The sequence below is a fragment of the Mesoplodon bidens genome, assembly GCF_964165515.1.
Source record: "Mesoplodon bidens genome assembly, chromosome: X".
Classification (NCBI taxonomy): Eukaryota; Metazoa; Chordata; class Mammalia; order Artiodactyla; family Ziphiidae; genus Mesoplodon; species Mesoplodon bidens.
The window spans coordinates 100,753,406-100,774,762 of record NC_138163.1 but is presented as its reverse complement, the minus strand read 5'-3'; the positions used below and the strand labels follow the sequence as shown (position 1 = coordinate 100,774,762).

The 21,357-nt window shown below is 38.4% G+C and overlaps 1 protein-coding gene across 3 annotated transcripts; it reads right to left on the bottom strand.

Moving 5' to 3' along the window:
• Nucleotides 1–2,623: 2,623 nt before the first annotated feature.
• Nucleotides 2,624–18,940, bottom strand: FUNDC1 (FUN14 domain containing 1). 3 transcript variants are annotated; one of them, XR_014014276.1, is made up of 6 exons: nt 18,766–18,940; nt 17,885–18,041; nt 14,230–14,305; nt 9,055–9,183; nt 7,094–7,340; nt 2,624–3,041 (listed from the first exon to the last, which is right to left on the bottom strand). XR_014014276.1 is itself a non-coding variant. In XM_081222761.1 (5 exons), the coding sequence occupies exons 1-5, from the start codon at nt 18,791–18,793 to the stop codon at nt 7,263–7,265; spliced, it is 468 nt and encodes a 155-aa protein (XP_081078887.1). In that variant the 5' UTR covers nt 18,794–18,940; the 3' UTR covers nt 5,615–7,262. The 3 variants fall into 3 exon arrangements, 1 of the variants encoding a protein (XP_081078887.1); XR_014014277.1 differs by lacking the exon at nt 2,624–3,041 and adding an exon at nt 16,302–16,371 and having other exon boundaries at nt 5,615–7,340; XM_081222761.1 differs by lacking the exon at nt 2,624–3,041 and having other exon boundaries at nt 5,615–7,340.
• Between the last annotated feature and the right edge of the window lie 2,417 nt (nt 18,941–21,357).

The window sequence follows — 21,357 nt, the reverse complement described above, 5'->3', positions numbered from 1 at the left end:
ATTATTAGAATACAATTTGCTAAACATATTGACGGGGGTATCTCAAAGGGACACAGGAGCCAACAGAAAGAGCTTCCAATGAACAAAGCTGGAATAAGAGCAAGAAAATAAAGTCATATTGGATTATAGCCCAAGATGCAAAATAAATCTCCATTAATCTGAACTGATATAAATGACTGAACAAATTAAGAAATGAAGGAGAAAATACATACCTCCTGTGCAGAATTACAAATAATTTATATAGATATTTCACACATAGTGACTTCCTTCCAAAGAATGCAGTAATGGGAAGTGGAGAGAATAACTCTACAAAAAAGAGAAAGCTGACTAACACTAGCTCAGCCAGGTGACCAGGGTCAACGTCAACAGTGAGAAGTCATGTTGATAGTATGTACCCTGATGGGATATGATGAAAATGGCACTGTACCTCTGTGATATCCTTCCTCAAGGCCTGTAACTCCAGTCTAATCATGAAAATACATCAGAAAAGGTTCAACAGAGGGGCATTCTACAATATACCTGACCATTACTCCTCAAAACTGTCAAAATCATCAAAAACAAGGCAAGTCTGAAAAGCTGTCACACCAAGAGAAGCCTAAGGAGACATGACAACTGAATGTCACATGATATCCTGGATGGGATCCTGGATTAAAAAAAGTAATATTAGGTAAAAACTAAATCCAAATCAAGTATAAACTTTAGTTAATAATAACGTACCATGGGCTTCCCTGGTGGTGCAGTGGTTGAGAGTCCGCCTGCTGATGCAGGGGACATGGGCTCGTGCCCCGGTCCGGGAAGATCCCACATGCCGCGGAGCGGCTGGGCCCGTGAGCCATGGCTGCTGAGCCTGCACGTCCGGAGCCTGTGCTCCGCAACGGGAGAGGCCACAACAGTGAGAGGCCCGCATACCGCAAAAAAAAACAAAAACAAAAACAAAAAAAACAAACATACCAAGACTGGTTCATTAGTTGTAACAAACATACAACACTAATATAAGATGTTAATTATAAGGGAAACTGTGTGTGGGTCTGAGGGAGATACATGGGAATTCTCTGTACTATCTGCTCAATTTTTCTGTAAACCTAAAGCTGTTCTAAAAAATAAAGTCTATTGAAAAAGCACAATTTGCTTGAGGCAAACTGAATCTTCAGAATGAAAGGATCTAAAGAATGCTGCGTATAATGAAAGAACACTGTATTTCATTTCCATGATTCTGAATCCCTCCCTCTCATATTTACTGAGCACTTATTTTGGGGCTCTCAATCTCACAATCTAGGGAGTGAGTTTAGACCCTCCCACTGGCTTTGGTTTTTAAATGTTAGCTAATATGTATCTTCTCTGTAATGACAAGAACACACAGCAAAAGGACACTAACATGCATTTTTAAAGTTCTCTAACTCAGTTTTTAAAAACTCACATTTCGTGACAAATTTATGAAATTTCAAAACTCCAAGATAAAAGAAGAAAATCTACAAGGCTTTCAAAGTAAAAAACAAAAAACAAAAAACAAAAAACAAAAGAAAATGTTACCCAGAAAGTTCAAAATCAGACTGACATCATGCAACATCAGACAGTAGAATACAATGGAGCAATGTCTTCGAAATTCTAAAGGAAAACTATTGTCAATCTTGAATTGTATGAGAACGAAAGATATTTTAAGCATACGAGAACTCAGAAAGTTTACCTCCCACACTTATAAGAGTTACTCAAGAAAATAGTTCAACCAAAAATATAAGTAATCCGAGAAAGAGCACATGACTTAAAAGAAACTGAGTTTGTTCCAGATTGGGGGTGAGGGCGAGAGGATTAGAAGGAAAGTTAAAAGAGGCTTTATACATCTTGAAGCTTGGAGAATTCTCCACTGAACGGTGATGTTTTATAAACATTTCCTTTCTGTGGCTCTAATCCCACTACTTAGGTCTACATAGGATGATGTTTATATAGAATTACATTGTGAATTCTGTTCATTTTTCCTTTTGAAGTGTGATTATTGATATATTTGGTTTTATTTTTACCATCTTTTGTGCTTCCTATTTACTCCTTCTCTATGCTTCTTTCTTCTTCCTTTCCTGGCTTCATTTAGATTGCTTATTTGTATGTTTGAAATATATTTGTCCTCAACTAATAGTAATTCATTTAGGGATTGCTCTTAAAATTTTAACATGCATGCATACTCAAAGTGTGAGGTTAATCAATATGTTTTGGAAGAATACAAGGACTTTACATTAAGAATCCAAATATTTCAGTTCTACATTTGTTTCATTGCCCTTCCAACACCCCCCTCCCCCCAGCTCCAGAAGACACTTAACTATTGTTTTACACAAGCAATGTGGCTTACATTTACCCACTGTAATGGAGACTGTTGGTGTCCCACCCAGAGCCCTTTTATTGGGCCAATATACCTAATACCCAGCTGTATATTAACTGCTGACAGCTAACAATCACACCATTCTCTTGAGAGTTGCTCTCAGCAGGACAGTGTCTCCCTAGCCTGGAGGTTACCCACCCCAATCCCTAAGGGCAGACTGCAGCCAGTGCCTGATTGATATGGGAATACAAAAAGCTAGCTTTCTTGCCACAAGGGGACATAACTCAGTGGTGCCAGTATTAGATTTCTATTGCTGCTGTAACAAATGATCACAAACATAGTGGCTTAAAACAACACAAATTTATTATCTTCAGATGTGAAGGTAAGAAGTGCAACATGGGTCTCACTGAGCTAAAATCAAGGTGTCGCCAGGGCTGTGCTCCTTTCTGGAAGCAATAGGGTAGTCTGTTTTCTTGCCTTTTCCAGCTTTCAAGAGGCCACCAGCTTTCCTTGGCTCATGGCCCCCTTCCTCAGTCTTCAAAGCCACAACAGCATTGGCCTGATCATTCTTCTTCCATATTCACATCTTTGTCTCTCTTCTGCCTTCCTCCTCTTTTAAGGACTCTTGTGATCACATTGGGTCCACCAAGATACTCCAGAATAACCTCTTTGAGATCAGTTGATGAGCAACTTGAACTCCATCTGCAACCTTCATTCTCTTTTGCCATGTAACCTAAGGTATTCACAGGTTTGGGGGATTAGGACATGAATATCTTTGTGGCAGTGGGGGGGCAGGGGTGGGATTATTCTGCCAGCCCCAGTGCCCTTCATGCTCCAGAGCTACTTGCAGGATCAGGCTAAGGCTAGATTCCAGCTGAACCCACATAGATGGACCTACAGGAAGTTGTGTCCTTATTCAACAGTAAATGGTATTTGTCACAGGAACATATAAAACTTTATAGAATTTAATAAATTGTTACTACAAAGATATGAAAAGGAAGGCATTATAGAGCTAAATCCACATCTGTCATAAAAGGAAGTACAAGCCAAGTTATTTATCATAATAGGAAGTCTAAGAAATATGGTTGCAGCAGTAAATACCAAGAGAAACAACTAATATAGTTGAAACTTCTGTGGGGAAAAAGCCACTAAATTGAGGAATGGTAGGACAGAGAAGTGCTCCTTTTCTTAGAAGCCTTATTTATAGTCAAATACCATTTGACTTCTTGGACTATATGTATTATTTTGACAAAAACCACTTAAAAAATAAATTCACTGAATAAAGCAGAAATAGCCCCCTTAAAATAGCAATAACCTATTAATTTTAATTCCTATTCCTGGTTCTAAAAAAACAGTGTTTGCTTCCTATAAAGTAACATGTACTTATTGTAAAGACTTCAGATGACACAAAAATGTTGAAAATACAACATGAAAATCCTATATACCAACCTCTCAGAGACAGCCTCTATGAGTATCTGTGTGCACTCATGCTCACCTGCATATTTTAAAAGTGGGGTCATACTTTTTGTAACCTGATTTTATCACTAATATGTGGATATTTCTAGATCAATTTATATAGCTCTACATTCCTCTTAATAATTGTATAGAATTCTATCATTTGAATATACCATAAAAAGTAATAATAACTTAACAAAAATCAGGAGGCCAGAGGGTAACAGGGAAGAAGTACACTTATTTTCCTCATCTTTAATAACAGGGAGTTAGCAGATATTATCTAAAGCTGGTAACTAAGGACAGAAAAAGCATATTTAAAGTAATAAAGGTATCTACTAGAAAAACTATAAATATATTAGCAATCAAAAAAAAAGGGGGGAAACAGTGAATGTGCACAAAATTCCTTACCTTTCAGAGTGAACATTCAGTGTATATCAATACTATCCAAACTTGGACAATAAAAATAATATAAGTATAAATATATTAAAATATATGTATAAAGAACTTTTCATAATGGTTGTCTCATAAAAGGGGATGAGGGTGGGCACTTGTATCTTTCTGTCATCATAAATGTACCTATTATAAAAAGATATTTATAAGTGAATATAGCTATTTATAAAATAGTACATAAACTATGACAATTTTTATACAAAATACACATAATATGTATTCATATATATGCAGAAAAAATTCCAAAGGCTATGTATCAAAATACGGACAGTCATTATCTCTAGGTACATCACATTATCGACATTCTATATATTCTTTATGCTGATGTATTTTCTATAATAAACATATTTCATTCATATTACATTTGAAATAAGAAAATGTTAAAAATCATCCTTTTTTGTGAGGGAGATTGGGGAGGGCTCTAAGAATAAAAAATAAAAATCAGTCAAAATGTCCTTACAAATCTTCTAAGCCACAAAATATCTATATTCCACACACTCAAGTTTTAATAAATCTTGCAAACAAACTTTATGCCCTCAAACATAAAAATCCCCGTTTTAGACAAAGGCAGGCTATAGTCTTTTCATTCAGGCCGAGCCCCACCAAGTCATTTCTGATGGAGCTTCTGATTCACGGGGCTGCCATACTGAGAAGATTTCCTATAGGTTGACACCAACTCTAGCACGGTAAAATATGCTTTTCACATACTCATTCACAACATCAGCTGGATACCTATGGTGAGCAAAGCATTACACAGGGTGTGTCACAAGTTATAGATTAATTAACACCGCACACGACTGCCTCAAGTAGCGTACAGCCTCGTGGGGAAACGGCACGGACACGAGGCAGAACAAGGGGCACTAACAGAGAGGAGAGCGTATGGAGAGAGCTGATAATATTTTACACTGGTATACAAATATTTTCAAACAAATCCAAAAATACTTGGAAATGTATAGGTAAAAAATGAAGTGCTCTTTTTCACTTTTCATTCATGTTTGGACTCTGAAAGTAGTTACCTCTACAACTCATTTGCCACTAAATCATACACCAAGTTCTCCTATAGTAGTATGTAACTTTTCATATAGGAATATTTAGTCTTTATTTGAGGGCAGACATTTTTGTGCCCCCCACTTTCCCAAAGTATCACACACAGAACAGACACTATAAATATTTCTAAAATGAACAAACTGAGCCAGCTCCTAGAGCTTCCCACAGTAGCCTGCCACACTGCATCAGATGAGAGGTATCACGCAGATATGGCACATAGAAGTGCGGCCCAGGTTCTACCTAATGTAGAATATTTTTCCCTTTTAATTACACAGTCATGAAAAGCTAGGCAAGGCAGAAAGAGAGAAAAGCTCAAAGAAGAAAAATTAAGTATTTATAAGCAAAACCACTTCATATTAAGAAAGTCTGAGTTTTATTTAGCATTTTATCTGAGGCGCTGAGAGTAAAGGAAGAAAATGAACATCAATCCCACATTCAATTTTAAGGAGTCTTGCAAAAATGAAAGCACACAGACTGTAACAATCTTGAAAGTATGAAATGCCTTATGTTTACAATACACAAAAAATACTACAGAGACTTCCTATCAAAAGGAGATAGTCTGAGTATCCACAAAGTCTTTCCAATCTGAAGATTCCAACACATGTTGTTCTGCTGTTTTTCCCAATTCCAATGTAGAACTCTGGACAAAACAAACAATACAAAAAGCTTTTCTAGGCCAAGGACCCTCTAAGGGAGTGTGATATCGGCCCTGAGAAACAAGTCAACTGGCCTAGTGTTGGGACCAACATAAAATGCTACCTAAAAAGCTGAAAGCCTCAGCATTTACATCTCAAGACTAGATCAAAGAGATGATTCTCCTTAAACTACAATTTCATGATTATATAGAAAATCACTGTTCTTCAGACAATAAATTCATACTATACTACTAAGTATTTCAAGGTGATTTTTACCTCTTTGTAAAGAAAGGGTCTAAATAATAATTAGGATTTTTTAAAATGAAAAACATGGTTCACTCAAAGTTAATAAAACGAATCAGTGACCCAACTATATGTACCCTCAAAATAATTAATTCTACCCAGGCTGCCAAGATAAACAAATGAATTAAAAAATTACAAGCTTATATACAAGAAGACATTTTTACAACTACAGACATCAAAAAAAAGAAAAATAGCTTTAGACATGTAGTATTTCCCTAGAAGAGCATTTACTACAGTTATTACATAGTAAGCAAAGTAAGAATTGCAGGAAAAAACAACCTAAAAATTGGTATTAAATTTGTTTAATAACTTTAATAATTCTATTATTTGTAAATCCTTCCATAAAAGGGCATTATAGTTCTTCAGTTTATTGCAAACATATCCTTAAAAAAGAGTCAGGGGCTTCCCTGGTGGCACAGCAGTTGAGAGTCTGCTTGCCGATCCAGGGGACACGGGTTTGTGCCCCGGTCTGGGAAAATCCCACATGCCGCAGAGCGGCTGGGCCTGTGAGCCATGGCCGCTGAGCCTGCACGTCCGGAGCCTGTGCTCCGCAATGGGAGAGGCCACAACAGTGAGAGGCCTGCGCACCGCAAAAAAAAAAAAAAAGAAAAAGAAAAAAGTCAGCCCTACTGTTGAAGCTATCATACAAATTTTTAAATTATTGGCACTACACTAAAAAGCACAGTGGAGAACATCTTATTTAAGTAAAATAAGGATGATACTTCACTGGAGAATATAGCCAACAGATTTTTTTCTCTCTCCATATCTACGTCCAACAGTGGTGTTTTATAGGCAAATTTTAAACAAATGCAAGTTTTTAAAAAATAATGAAAGCCATGATTTGCTCAGGAATATCATTATACACAGACCATATAGATTGTTTTATAGCAGATACCTGTCTGCCAAATTTCAGATGGCAAAATGCTAAGCAGTGAGTTTGGTACTGTCCAGCTAGTTGTTTCTTGTCATCCTGGAGAATCTGTCAATGGGTAATGCTGAGACCATCTTGTCACCACCATTTCTCTTCTCAGAGGTGACTCCACTGTGATAGAACATTCATATCCTTAAGATGCAAGGCCTAGCAAAAAGCCTCCCACAAATCCACTGGATATCACAATGTTCTGTTTGACAAATTCTGTTGCCTGAAACAAAGTTTAAAGAAAAATACTGTGAATTGTGCTACAACATGGATGAATCTTAAAAACATTACACTAAGTGAAATAAGACAGACCAAAAAAGGACAATGTTGTTATAATTTCCACTTATATGAATAGTCAAATTCATCAAGACAGAAAGTAGAACAGAGGTTACCAATGGCTGGGGAGAGGGGTTGATTGTGGGAGTTACTGTTTAATGGTTAGAGTTTCTATTTGGGATGATGAAAAAGTTCTGGAAATGGATAGTGGTAATGGTTACATGAAAGTGTGAATGTACTTAATGCCAGTGAATTGTGCATTTAAAAATACTTAAAATGGTAAATTTTATGTTATGTATATTTTACCACAATAAGAAAAAGAAAAGATATAAATTCTTAAAAATACTCTTAATTATTAAATCCAGAGCTAAGTATCATTTTCAGATGTTTTCCTCAATTCAGTAAATATTCAGCAAAAATTCTTGAGTACCTACTATTGCAGGTGCCAACAACCAGGCAAGATGCCAGGGCTGTCTGTTACAAACTGAAGGAGCCTAGAGCCCCCAGCCAGGCCCAGTAAACTTCCTGCTTCTGAGATAACAGGCATATGGACAGCAAAATTCTCACAGGTAAAAAGAAATCTCCCTATAGGGCTGGCATAAATGGTCCATTCAGCAAGTTATTAACGTAGATGATTTAATAAATTCCCACAGCATGCACAGTGATGTATATTAACAGTCAGTTCACTTAGCCAGTAGGAAAAAATGCACAGGATCAAAAAAATAAGACCTTGATAAAATGTTTAACCCAAATAAAATCATGAAGAAGCAATCAGACAAAGCCAGACTGTACGATACTCTGCCTAGATGTTTCAAAAATGTGTCATGAAAGGCAGAAAAACAAAAACAAAAAAACAGATGAGGGGACCATCTAAGATTAAAGCAGACTTCAGAAACATGACAACCAAATGCAATATGTAATTCTTAATCGGGGGGAAAAGATGTAAAAGATATTTTGTGGAAAAATTGTAATATGAACTCTATGTTAGGAAATATTATTGTATCATGTTAAGTTTGGGGGGATTAATAAGGGTAATGGTAATAGTATAGGAGAATATCCGTACTCTTGGGATATATGTGCTGAAGTATTTAAGAATAAAAAGACCTGATCTCTTAAACAGTTTGGGAAAAAAACAAAAAAAAGGGTAAATTTCTCACTCACACACACACACACACACACACACCAGCAAATGTGGTGAAACGTGAACAATTTGATGAATAGGTGAAGGGTATTTGGGTATTCACTGTTTTTGTCTTTCAAACTTTCAACCGATCTGAAATTTTTCAAAATAAAAGTTGGGGGAAGTAAAAGGACAGAATTAAAATAAAGGCAAAGGAGCATTCAATTCAATTCTAAATAGAATATAAGAAGAAAATAGGCAAAATTCACATAAAAACATGAATAAAACTAATAACATATATTAATAAAATAAATATATACATTTTCAAACTATTCCACTTCAAAAAAAAAAAGATAGTTTTAGTTAACAAGTAAAAAAAATAATGAGTGATTTAAATGGTGGCTTTATCCCAAATTTTACTTAACACTCTAGATATGACCAGAAACACCAATTTTTTTTTTAAAGACAATCCCTAGTCACATTTTCTACTGAGATTCATTTAAAAAAAAAAAAAAGGAGCCAAAAATGTACTTTGTCTTACTTCTTCTATTATATTGTTGATTTCAGGTGCTGCCTTATTTGCTCGTTTCTTAATCTGTCTTTTTGCTTTGTTTACATCTTTTTCAACTCTCTTCCAGTCGATCTGCACATAGCCACTGTGACTGGCAATCTGCAAAAATGTGATAAAAATGGTTAATTCTAAACCAACTAGGTTGCTAATACGATATATGAACATTTAGATTTCAAGAAATGTATGAAGCTTATGGGTAAGAAATCACAATTTATCCACTAATTTATTCATTAACAGACAGTGAGTGCCTATTCTGTGCCAAGCACTGTTCTAGGTCTCCAAGCTGTGGCCAAGAACAAGGGAGACATAGGTCCCCACCCTCATAGAGCTTATGGTCCATTAGGGAAAACAGACTTAAGCATAAATAATTACTTAGATGTGATAAACACTATGTTAAGAGAAGTATAGTACTTAATGGGAAAAGATTCCAAAAACTGTATTATAACTATTCTATAATTCTATCATAATTTTTGGAATTTGAGAATTAGCTAAAAAGGCACAGAGACTATTGAAATTATATAGCTAATAAAAAAGTACCTTTAATTAAAGAGATGTTTAATTATAAGAGATCAGTAGCCAATCAGTTACTAGGTCACTAAAGTAGCTTGATAAAGGCTCTTCACTAACTCTGACTCTTTAGTCAAATTAAGAATACTTTCTGGTAATTGCTTTTTTTTTTTTTTTTTTTTTTCAGTACGTGGGCCTCTCACTGTTGTGGCCTCTCCCGTTGCGGAGCACAGGCTCTGGACGCACAGGCTCAGCGGCCATGGCTCACGGGCCAAGCCACTCCACGGCATGTGGGATCTTCCCGGACCAGGGCACGAACCCGCGTCCCCTGCATCAGCAGGCAGACTCTCAACCACTGTGCCACCAGGGAAGCCCTGGTAACTGCTTTTGAAAGTGAAATATAAAAGAAAATATGCTCTAAACAACCTTCATGCCATAAATCCTTTTAATAAAACTCCAGCTAAATGCCTACTAACTCTAAGAAAAACTCTCATATGGTGCTACTGAGACACTGCAAAATCTGAGCAGGAACAACAGTGTGTGTGTTAAGTCAGTAAAGGTAGTCCCTCCGAATAATACAATCAACATATAAAGAATCACATGAGTAGTAAACAACTGAGACTTGTATACCATTATAAATCACTTCTACCAAGCTTATGCTTTCTTTGTAATCTTTTACTACATCACTTTAAGTATGAACCACACATAAAATACTTCAAAAAATAAAAATATCTGATTTTATATAAATAGGCTGGGAATCTTAGGTTCCATTTTCACTGTGAATGACTCCATAGAAGAATCTATTTATCTGCATTTATCCCTATATTTATTCACCTTCTATCACTTCTAACTCTAGCCTCAGCAAAACAGAGTGGTAATGAAACCAAATGGCAAGTGAAAGCTTTTCCTGGCAATACCTGACATGGCAATTTGGGTCACAGACATGGAGGGGATGATGAACCTTAAGGTCCCTCCCATAGACAGCGACTATAAACCCTGGTTAAAACACAAGCACTCCAGGGGCTTCCCTGGTGGCGCAGTGGTTGAGAGTCCGCCTGCCAATGCAGGGGACGCGGGTTCGTGCCCCGGTCCGGGAGGATCCCACGTGCCGTGGAGCGGCTAGGCCTGTGAGCCATGGCCGCTGAGCCTGCGCGTCCGGAGCCTGTGCTCCGCAATGGGAGAGGCCACAGCAGTGGGAGGCCCGCATACCGCAAAAAAAAAAAAAAAACACAAGCGCTCCAGAATTTAACAAAAGGAAGCAGATTTTGAAGAGGAGTTGAAACTTGTAGGAAGAGACCAATGTAGGGTAAGTTGCCCATTTTTTTGGCTTTATCCTGAGGATAAGATGCAGTTGCAGGGTGGCTAAAAGTTCAATAGAAAACATGCCACCTTTCTGGCCTGAAGAACCAGAGGGCAGAGCCCAGGACAATAACAGCTGCCAGAAAGGACACAGCTAGAGAAGGGGAGCCCCAAATTCTATGTGTAAACTCTACCCAAGTTCTGAACCACACATTCATGGGGCATAATGAAGCACTCTGGCTAAGGCTTAAAAAAAAAATAAACTGAGGGCTTCCCTGGTGGCACAGTGGTTGAGAGTCTGCCTGCTGATGCAGGGGACACGGGTTCGTGCCCCAGTCCAGGAAGATCCCATATGCCGCGGAGCAGCTGGGCCTGTGAGCCATGGCTGCTGAGCCTGTGCATCCAGAGCCTGTGCTCCGCAACAGGAGAGGCCACAACAGTTAGAGGCCCACATACCGCAAAAAAATAAAAAATAAAAATAAATAAACTGAGATTTGAGCCACTATCCACCACAGGTGAAATGGAGTTTGCAATTTGAGTCTAACCAAGTTAACTGCCTACTAAAATCAAAACATTAACAAACTTCGGAGGAATAAAACGGAATCCAGATTCTCCACGATGTAACGTTCCTAATGCCCAGGGATAAAATACAAAGTTATTTGATATGATAAAGCAAGAAAATGTGGCCTAGTTGCAAAAGAAAATCAACAGATGCCAACTCTGAGATGACCCAGATATTGAAATTTACAGGACTTTAAAGCAGTACTGTAACTATGCTCAATGAGGTAAAGGAAACTACAGTTGTAATCAATGAAAAGATAAGAAATCTCATCAGAGATACAGAAAATATAAAAAGAACCAAATGAAAATTCTAGAATTGGAAAATACAGTATCTGAAATAAGTTCACTGGATAGCCTTAACAGCAGAAGGTAGATGACAGAGAGTCAGTGAACCCGAAGCTAGATCACTAGAAATTACACAATCTGAAAAAAAAGACTGAAAAACTAGATGAACAAAACTTCAGAACATTATCAAAGAGCCCAACATGCATCAATCAGAGTCATGTTCAGAAGGAGAAGAAAGAATAGGAGAAAATATTTAAAGAAATAATGGCCAAAGCCTTCCTGAACATGGTTAAAGACATTACTTTACAGATTCCAGAGCTCAGTGAACTCCAGGTAATGATCTAACACAATTATGAAATAACAATACTCAGATGATGTGGGGGTTGTGGGGGGGGGGGCACACAGAAGTTCAATACGTCATAGCTAAATTCCCAAATTCCATAACGGGAAGCCAACAGTTAATACCTCAAACTGAAAGATAAAGAAATGTCCAATTCACTTGCTTAGGAAAAAGGAAATAAATACCTTAAGAATCAGCTAATAGTTCAAACTGGTTACCTCAAGGGAGGGAAAAATGGGGAGGTAGCGAGGGAGGCAAAGAACTACCCTAATCTGTAATAAGCATTATACATGTACATGACCCTCTGAATTATGGGCATGTACAACTCAAAAAAAAAATAAATAAATTTAAAAGATTTATATACCACTGTCTGTTTTAAGATGGCAGTGTGGTAAATATCTACTGGAAAACACCTGAGTTACTAGAAAAGCTTTACGTTGTCAGAAAACTAATATTTATCTTTAATAAAAATATGGAAGCGAGACTAAATAATAGGCAATTAGCCTAAAAGCCATTTGTTTCTTTTTTCTTCTTTGTTTCCTTCTACAGAGTTTTCAAGGTAAGTCATATTTGTGGGAAAAATTGGTTTGATGCTGACAGGTCTCATGCTCTTCTAATCAGTGACTTCAAACAATATGTGGACTAGACACAAAGTAGAAGGTGGCAACAGCAAAACGTGGGCTTGAAGGGTACATATCAAGTGGACTGAAATGGACTTCTGAAAAACTGACATGCAGAGTACACTGAAATGTATAATTCTCTCTATCTGTGAACATTTTAGGGAACTCTGCTTTGGTCCAGTACCCTTTACATTGAAATGTATAATTCTATCTGTGAACATTTTAGGGAACTCTGCTTTGGTCCAGTACCCTTTTCCACTAAACAGAAATGACAACTGAGTTTTCAAAATAGCTATAGAATTCAATATCTTGATTCTTGATAACTATATAAATATCTTAATTCTTGGTTCTATATAAACCCAAGTCAAAAATCAGCTTAAATAAAATTCTCCTTTGTACAAATACTGGCATATTCATCCAAAGGACTAAATTTAGATATGAACCATATTCCTTTTTACCTCTTACCACAAGTCATAAGCAATTACCCCTAATAATACCACCAACAGAAAAAAATATATATATATATTTAAACTGCTTAGTAAACAACTTAAAATCTGTGCTTAACACATATGAATCCAGCCCCTTTGTACTTCAGGCAATGACACTGGTTATTACATGATCAATGGCTTAGGTGCTGAACTCAGATTTTGGTTGCTATGGCCATCAATCATTTTTAAAATCTGACAGATTTCTGTATCTTTAAAATTGTTGCTAACATTCATTCCCAGAAATTTTGAATTTTAGGATTTGCTATATTTGATCTTCAGGGAATGATATTTTGGGGAAAATATATGCCAAACAGACATTAATGCCAGATAATATCCTGAAAACATCCTGTAACAGCAAAGCATTTTTGAACCTTATACTTAGAGGATATGAACAAGACTAAAATTTCAAATCTAATTGCCTCGGAAATAGGATTATGAATGATTTTTTTAAACCCAATTTTCCACTTTCTATATTACTATGGTTCCCTAGTTTTAAAAAACATGTTAGAAATTGCTAACAGCATTTTCCCCTGGGAAGGAAAACTGGCTAGGAAACAGGAAGGAGACTTCTTGAATTTTATATATTGTGTATGAGAGTGTGTGTGAATTTTTTTTTGAATTATATTTTATTTATTTTTTTATACAGCAGGTTCTTGAGAGTGTGTGTGAATTTTAAATATATGTTTTAAATGGTCAGCATGAACAGGTTATGCTATTGATGAAATGTTTATTTTTCTAGGGAGATGCTGCAAGGAAAATTTAGGTAAATAATAACAAAAAATGAGATACCTCAAATTTTAACAGTTGTGTTTTTAATAGCTGGGATCAAACTATGCTTAAAAACCCTCAGAAGTATTTAAATTGATGCTTTTCATGACAGATGCCAGCTTTCAAAACTCATTTTAGTTTTTCCATAAACTGATGCCTAAAAGAGAAACTCCATCTTCTATTAAAATGGACAGGAATGAAATGGCTAAACTTGACTTTCTCAGTTCCTAAGGGCTACGTATGTAAGCAGAGGCAAGGACCAAAAGCTCTGACATACCTGAAGGAGAAGAAAGCCACCACCTACTGCAGTTGCTGCAAGTTTTCCAACTTTCTGGAACAAAAATCCCGCACACCTTTAATGGAAGAAATGACAAAGGATGAGAACAATCAATGATGTACTAAACTCTCTCCCTTCTACTTTTCACTGCTTTCCTAATAAAATCTTAATGTCTTCCCCGTTCCTTTGATCATGTCCCTTACCCGCTCAGAAACCCACAATGTTTCCCGTCAGTTATATGGACTAGTCAAAAGTGCATAATCTAAATTGTCTGAGATGTGCTTCAAAATAAGGGATGGAGAGAAGAGGAGGGGAATTTACAGGAAAAAGACTGGCTACTGAAACTGAATGTTGAGTACTCAGGGGTTCATTACACTCTTCCTTCTACAGTTGTATTCAGTTGAAATTCCTCATAATAAAAGTACTTAGTTTAGTTTTGTTTTAATACACTCAAGATGTTCCACACACCTGGCCGTCTCTCACGCTACCCAAACCTTCTGCTCCAACCCAATCAGTTTCCAAATATGTCACCACTGTTGCTCAAGCTATTAACCTCCCTGTTTCTAGGGGTTCCTACCTAGCTCTACCTATCTAAAACTTTCCTACCCTTTAAGGTCCAGCTGGAGTTCCACCTTCACGACTATACTTCAGCCCACATTTCTCATGGCTTCCTTATCTATTTCTATCTCTATATTAAACCTGTTTTGTTTCATCTATCCTGTAAGGATGTCAACCCATACTTCTTTTTTGATTCTCTCCTTCAGTGAGCTCATTATTCCCTTAAGTATTCCAGACCCAGTATGCAAAAGAATCTCAGATTTCCAACTCCAGCCTTCTGTACTGGGTTGAAGAGTGTCACCCCCGAAATCCATGTCTTTCCTAGAACCTCAGAATGTGACCTTATTTGGAATAAGGTCATCGTAGATGTAGTTAGTTCAGATGAGGCTATACTGGAGTCGGGTGGGCCCCAAATCCAATGTGTCATAGAGACACACAGAGGGAAGACAGCCATGTGATGACAGAGGCAGAATTGGAGTGATATGTCTACAAGTCAAGGAATGCCAGGGATTGCTGGCAACCACCAGGATATAGGAGAGAAGCATGGAACAAATTCTCCCTGAGCCTCCAGGAAGGAACCAACCCTGTTGACATCTTTCAAATTTTTAGCCTCCAGACCTGTGAGAGAATAAGTTTCTCTCATTTTAAGCTACCTAGTTGTGGTACTTTGTTACAACAGCCTTAGGAAACTAATATACCTTCATAAATAGAAAATTTACATTTCCAATTAAATGATGAGCTTCTCTTGCCACCCAGAACCACATATTCAAAATGTCCCAAAGCAAACATCATCTTTCCAACCAAACCAGTTGTTGCTAAGGTCCCAATTTGTAAGTGACTGCACCATTCTCTAGGCTTGTTACCTCATGCTCATCTCAGGCTGCCTTCTTCATTGCCTTTGGGGTCCAACTAACGGCCAATTCTATATACTCGAGTACCGCCAAAACATCATTTGATTGTCTTCTTTCCATCCTCAAGGACATCACTACCTTGCTTCCAGACCACACTAAAGACACTCGAGCTAATCTTCACACCTCCCATCTCCCCTAGCAGCCACCCATCGTGCTATCAGTTTTAATTTCTTATTATGATCAAGACCCTATAGCTACCTACAGCTAAACGTAATCTCCTCAGTTTCCCATTCATGTCCTGAATTGGTCTGAATTATTAACTGGTTAAGTTAACATCTATTAACCATTCCTCCTTAATGTATGCCACAACAGTACATCAGTTTCATACCCTAAGAAAATTGCAGAAATTTATTACACTGAATCTAAAGTCATTGCAACAAATCACCTGTATAATATAAGTCCTATTACACAGCTCCTGGACTGACATCTGGCTACAGTTCAAACATATGTGTCCCTCAGTAGGGGAGACAGCAACAAAGACTCAGAAAAGGGAACAGAGGAGGCAAGCAGCAGCCAGGTATTAACAATATCGTGGGGAATGTGCTCCACAAGCATGTCTATCCTTTGCTTGCCAGCATGAGCCACTAAAATGAGTCTACTAACTTCCTCTCTTCTGTCTCTAGGCTTTCCAAGCAAACTTCTGCCAATCACTGGGCTTCTCACCAAGCTTAGCCTACAAGGAGAAAACACACAATTTAATTCTATTGCTCAATTATTATTTTTTTATTTTTTATTTTTTTTTTTTTGCGGTACGCGGGCCTCTCACTGTTGTGGCCTCTCCCGTTGTGCAGCACAGGCTCCGGACGTGCAGGCTCAGCGGCCATGGCTCACGGGCCTAGCCGCTCCGCGGCATGTGGGATCTTCCCGGACCGGGGCACGAACCTGTGTCCCCTGCATCGGCAGGCGGACTCTCAACCACTGCGCCACCAGGGAAGCCCTCAATTATTTTTTAGTTTATTTTAAGGTGGGGCTTTAGGCCTTGACTCACATTAACCCATCATCCATGGCATCAAATTGTGAGCTTATTTAAGCAGAAGGCCAGGCCCTGAATTGTGGGCATCAAGGTACCACTGGCCTGTGAAAAATCATCTGAATTAACCAGGGCTCTGACCAGGCATCTCTCTAACTGCAGGCTTTTTTCATAAGCAGCACTAATAAGTATACATCATGAATAAATACTGCACCTCTTTGTCACAGAATCTTCACAGTGAGTGTTTCTACCATAAAATGATATTTATTTAAAAAAAGGCATGAAAGAGTGCACCATTGTTCCAAGGTGCAAGTAAAACACAAATCAAAAAAATCATTTTATACTCACTGAGTTTAAATATGTAAATATTTAAATTAATGTAAGATGAATTTAACTTAGAATCTAAGAAATAAATGATTACTCACAAGTTAAGCACGTACCCTAACTTCAGAAATTCTCTAGGGTCATGAGGTCATGAACATTTTCAAAATAAAGAGTCAAACTTGTTTCTGACCCTTGTTATTTGGCTAATCTTTTAGTCTAAGAATAACAGAATTATATCTACAGTAGCAATTATATAATCATGTGATCTGAAATGTTAATTGGTTAGGTTAATGCTTATCAACCTCTCCCCCTTAATGTACTCCACAGTATTATTACTGAGTAAGCAATCAGTCCTTTAATTCCAACCAAGACCCAATCTACAACTCTTCTTCAAAGTATTATCATAATCCAAATTAGAATCATCTGTATCATAACCAGTACTTTTTACTGAGAATTTTACACTGCTCTCCACAGGGCTGATAATCCTGGAGACCAGTTTTACTGCGGGAATTCTCACAGGGTTTTCCGGTTGTTAGCACTGAACAAGTAAAAATTATTTACATATCATTAACTATTCTATATTTTTCCCTCCTTACCCACTGTCACTGAATCAGATTCACTATATCTGCGAAATCTGAGATGGGCGAAAATATACAAAGAATCAAAGGAAGGGTGAAGAAGGAACAGTGGAGGGTGTTGGAGGATGATCACCAAAACCCAACAGTCTCTGAGTGTTGATTACACTAATCATACCACAGAGAAAAGCCTCAAGGTACAGCTCTTCTGGGATTAACAGTGTAAAGCCACTGACTGAGCACGTAATTGGCCTAGATACAAAAGGGCAGCAGTCAGGCTCCCAATGAAATTTAACAAAAAAAGATGTTTTTCTCACCAGCCACTCACTCCACCCATTACAATCTGGGTGGCTACTGAGTATTTTTCTACCATAGGTCCGGAACTGTGGCCAAACACTCGATTCCACCAGTGGTGTCTTCTTGCATACTCAGTTAAATCCAGCACTTCGTAAGAGTCATCATCACTTTCATATTCTTCAAAACAAAAAATGAAAGCAACAAATTTACAGTCAACCGAAAGTTAAAAGTGCCCTGTACATTTTCATCTGTTACAACTCATTGTTACATTTGGCATACAGCTAAAAACGCCCAGATGGAAACAAAGTTTCTTAAACCCAATCCCCGAGACTAGGGCCTTGAGAGTAAAGGGCCATGCATCTCCTTTCCAAAGGCCCAGAGACCGGCCTGGGTGCCGGGGCAACGTCATTTACGCAGCAGAGGGGTCACCCCCGCACCCCAAATCTCAGTAGGGACAGGTCAGAGTTTCACAGCAGGGTCTCCCCCCCATCTCAGCGGGTCAGTTCAAAGTTTCACAGCATGAAAGGTCACCCCCAAATCTCAGGTTCAGGGTCAGTGCACGGTCCGTTTTCATCAGTGGGAGAAAGAAGGGGGGGTCCTCCACTGACGGAACCGGTTAGAGGCCCGACAAGAAGAAATGATTTCAAAACCAAGACTTAAAAAAAACAACAACCAAAAAACGTTAGAAGACGGACAGGAACGGCCAGAGGTGAAGGTAAAGCAGGAGGTGGGGGCGAGGGTCCGAGAGGGGAGAGCGAGTCTAGTCCGAAGTGGGTGATCAAAGGGTTGCCTCAAGCAAACAGAGCCCCCAGGAACCCTGGGAGAGGGGAAGGAAGACGCACCCCCGAGCCAAGGTCGAGAGATGTGAGCCGTCTATAAGATACTACTTCGGGCCGCTCACCTTGGGGAGGGGCGTTCCGGGTCGCCATGATACCGCCGGCGGCCTGTATTGAAGGTGGTCCCAACCCGCCCGCCTCTCCCCGCTACTTTAAGAACCGCTCTAGGCCCAGGTGGAAGTCTATGGTCTCTTTTTTTCCTCCTCCTCCTCCTTTTCCTCCAGGCGCGTAGTCCTGTCCCCGCCCCCTCCGCTAAGCAGAGGGCCTTCCGCGCAAGCGCAGGGCACAGGGGCGTGGGGAGGGGGAGAGGGGAGAGACAGACTGGATACCAGCCCGCGAGGGTTTGTGGGAATTGTAGTCCGTTGCCCTCCGCAAGCCTGGTTTCCCACCCCTCCCCCTCTAGAATTTACAGAACCTGAATTTTGGTTCTTTTTTTTTAAAGAGCCTCACGGCTGGAGGGGAGGGTGCGTCACTTGGTGGTTAAATCGAAAACCCGCTTGCTATTTGTAACACTATACCAGAAAGAGGCTTTTAAAAAGAGATAAGAGAAACCCTGTTTCAAACCACACTTTTCAAGCAGTCAAGGGCTCAACCAACGGATGGAAAATTTTTCTAACGCGCTGCAGCTGGGAACTGGAACGTTTTCATCCTCTCCTTCTCCACGCGTTTCCTGCCAGGAAACCGAGGAGGAAGAGGGAGGCCTAAGAACTGACCTGACACGAGTTATTCAAGAGGACATAATTTTTAAGCATCATTTTTATTATTTAAATCTGACAGGAACAAGGGCAAGTTCTTCACCCAGAAGCCCCACGAGCTTCTGTTGAATGAAAAACCGTGTTGATTGCCAAGCAGCTAACTCTGGTTCACGTAAACCAGCCCCCAAACTTGTTTTGAACTTGCATTGCACCCGCATTCGCTGTACAATTAAAACAGCCCTATCAGTATTCCTATTACGAGAATATGGAGATGAAGAAAAAACAAGAAATTCTGGTAGAGGTTGTATTATATAAAATACTGACTTACATAATTGCACTTGGCTTTTCAAGTCCTGGTGCTCTAAATGCAAGGGTTGATTCAAGTTCCTCACCCTGTGTCCCCCCAAAATACAATTCTAAGACTGGCTGGAGATGTTAGTCTTCAATTTGCGTAAGATTACACGTTTTGGAAACAAAATAACTTTAAGGGACATAGCTTCAGAGATCTTCACTGCAATATTTTTTCCAAGAGTTAACAGGTTTGAGTTCATACACTCCTTCCTCCCCATTGCCTACCCACTCCTAATGAGGTGCTAAAGAATAAGAGAAACAGCAAATGATGGACCACTGAAATGGAAAAAAGAGAAATGAAAAATACAAACTGAAAGAGCAAAATTACAAATTGGAAGAGGGTTGACTGGGCCAATGACATCCAAATGACACTTTCACATACTTACAGCAATATCTGCCAACTACAAAAAGAAGCCACTTTCCTGTCATGGAAATGGTATTTAGAATCAAACGATTATGGAGAAATGGGGAGAAAATGGAAACAAAACAGTGCTCTTAAGATGCCAAAGAATAGACCTTTGTATCCAAAATGCATCCAAAACATGTCCAAAAATGAATTAAAAGGCAATCATTTCTCTAAAGGACTTAAGGGCTGAGAAGGAACTTTTTAATGTCCTTCCCTTTTTTCTTGCGGTGATATGCCCTTGCCATTACCTCAAGGAAGTTGGTTGTATAATATACTTTTCTAGTGTTTTTTTCTTTCCCAGTATCGAAAAAGCTGTCATTTTGTTGGCTCAATGACGAGTGGTTTAATGTGTAAATTGTGTACACAGGCTTTAAAAGGTGCTTTGATCTTCCTGATGGGTTCAAGGCGGGTGATTTTTTTTTTTTACTTCCCACTTTGAATAGTGGGCTTTTTTTTTTGTTTTCTGTTTTTTTCAGTCAGCAATAATAAACATTTTCATTGTGAACACTGATATCTTAACACTGGTACCAACTGTACCAAAACATAATTCATGTAGCCTCCAGCTTTTCAATGGGTAGTGTTCCAAAAGTTTATGAGTAACTTATTTGAAATAGAAAACATTTTCTATTTACTCCATAACGAAACTATAATGAAACTATTCCTTCCTGATCTCCACTTTTCCTCATTGTCTTTGGAAACCTCATTTGTTAAGAACAATTTAGTCAGAATTGAGAAAACAAAAAGCAGACAAAAAAAACAAACAGAAGAACAATTCAGTCCCTGGGCAATCTAACCTCCCCCATTGGCTACAAACTAATTCCAACACAATGGAGCCCACTCACCCCACGTTTGCACACTTAAAATGCTGTAAGTGACCTTTCAAAGTACTGAGGTAAATCAGTTGCTGATGAGAAAAGTGTGGCAAAGTTGATGCTGCATGAACTAGCTTGTTGGAGTGTAAACAGGTAGAAGGTTTAGTAATGTGTATCCACAATTTTAAAGATGCCACTTCAATAATCCCACTAAAGATCATTGCCGAAAACTATTTAAAGTGTTCTTATGTATAAAGATACTCATTGCAGGGTTGTTGTTTTGTTTTGTTTTTCATAATGAAAAGGAATAGAAACAATAGGGAAAATGGAAAGTATCCAACATAGATGAATAGTTATGGAAATTATGGAATGTTATGTTTAAAAAGACTGTAA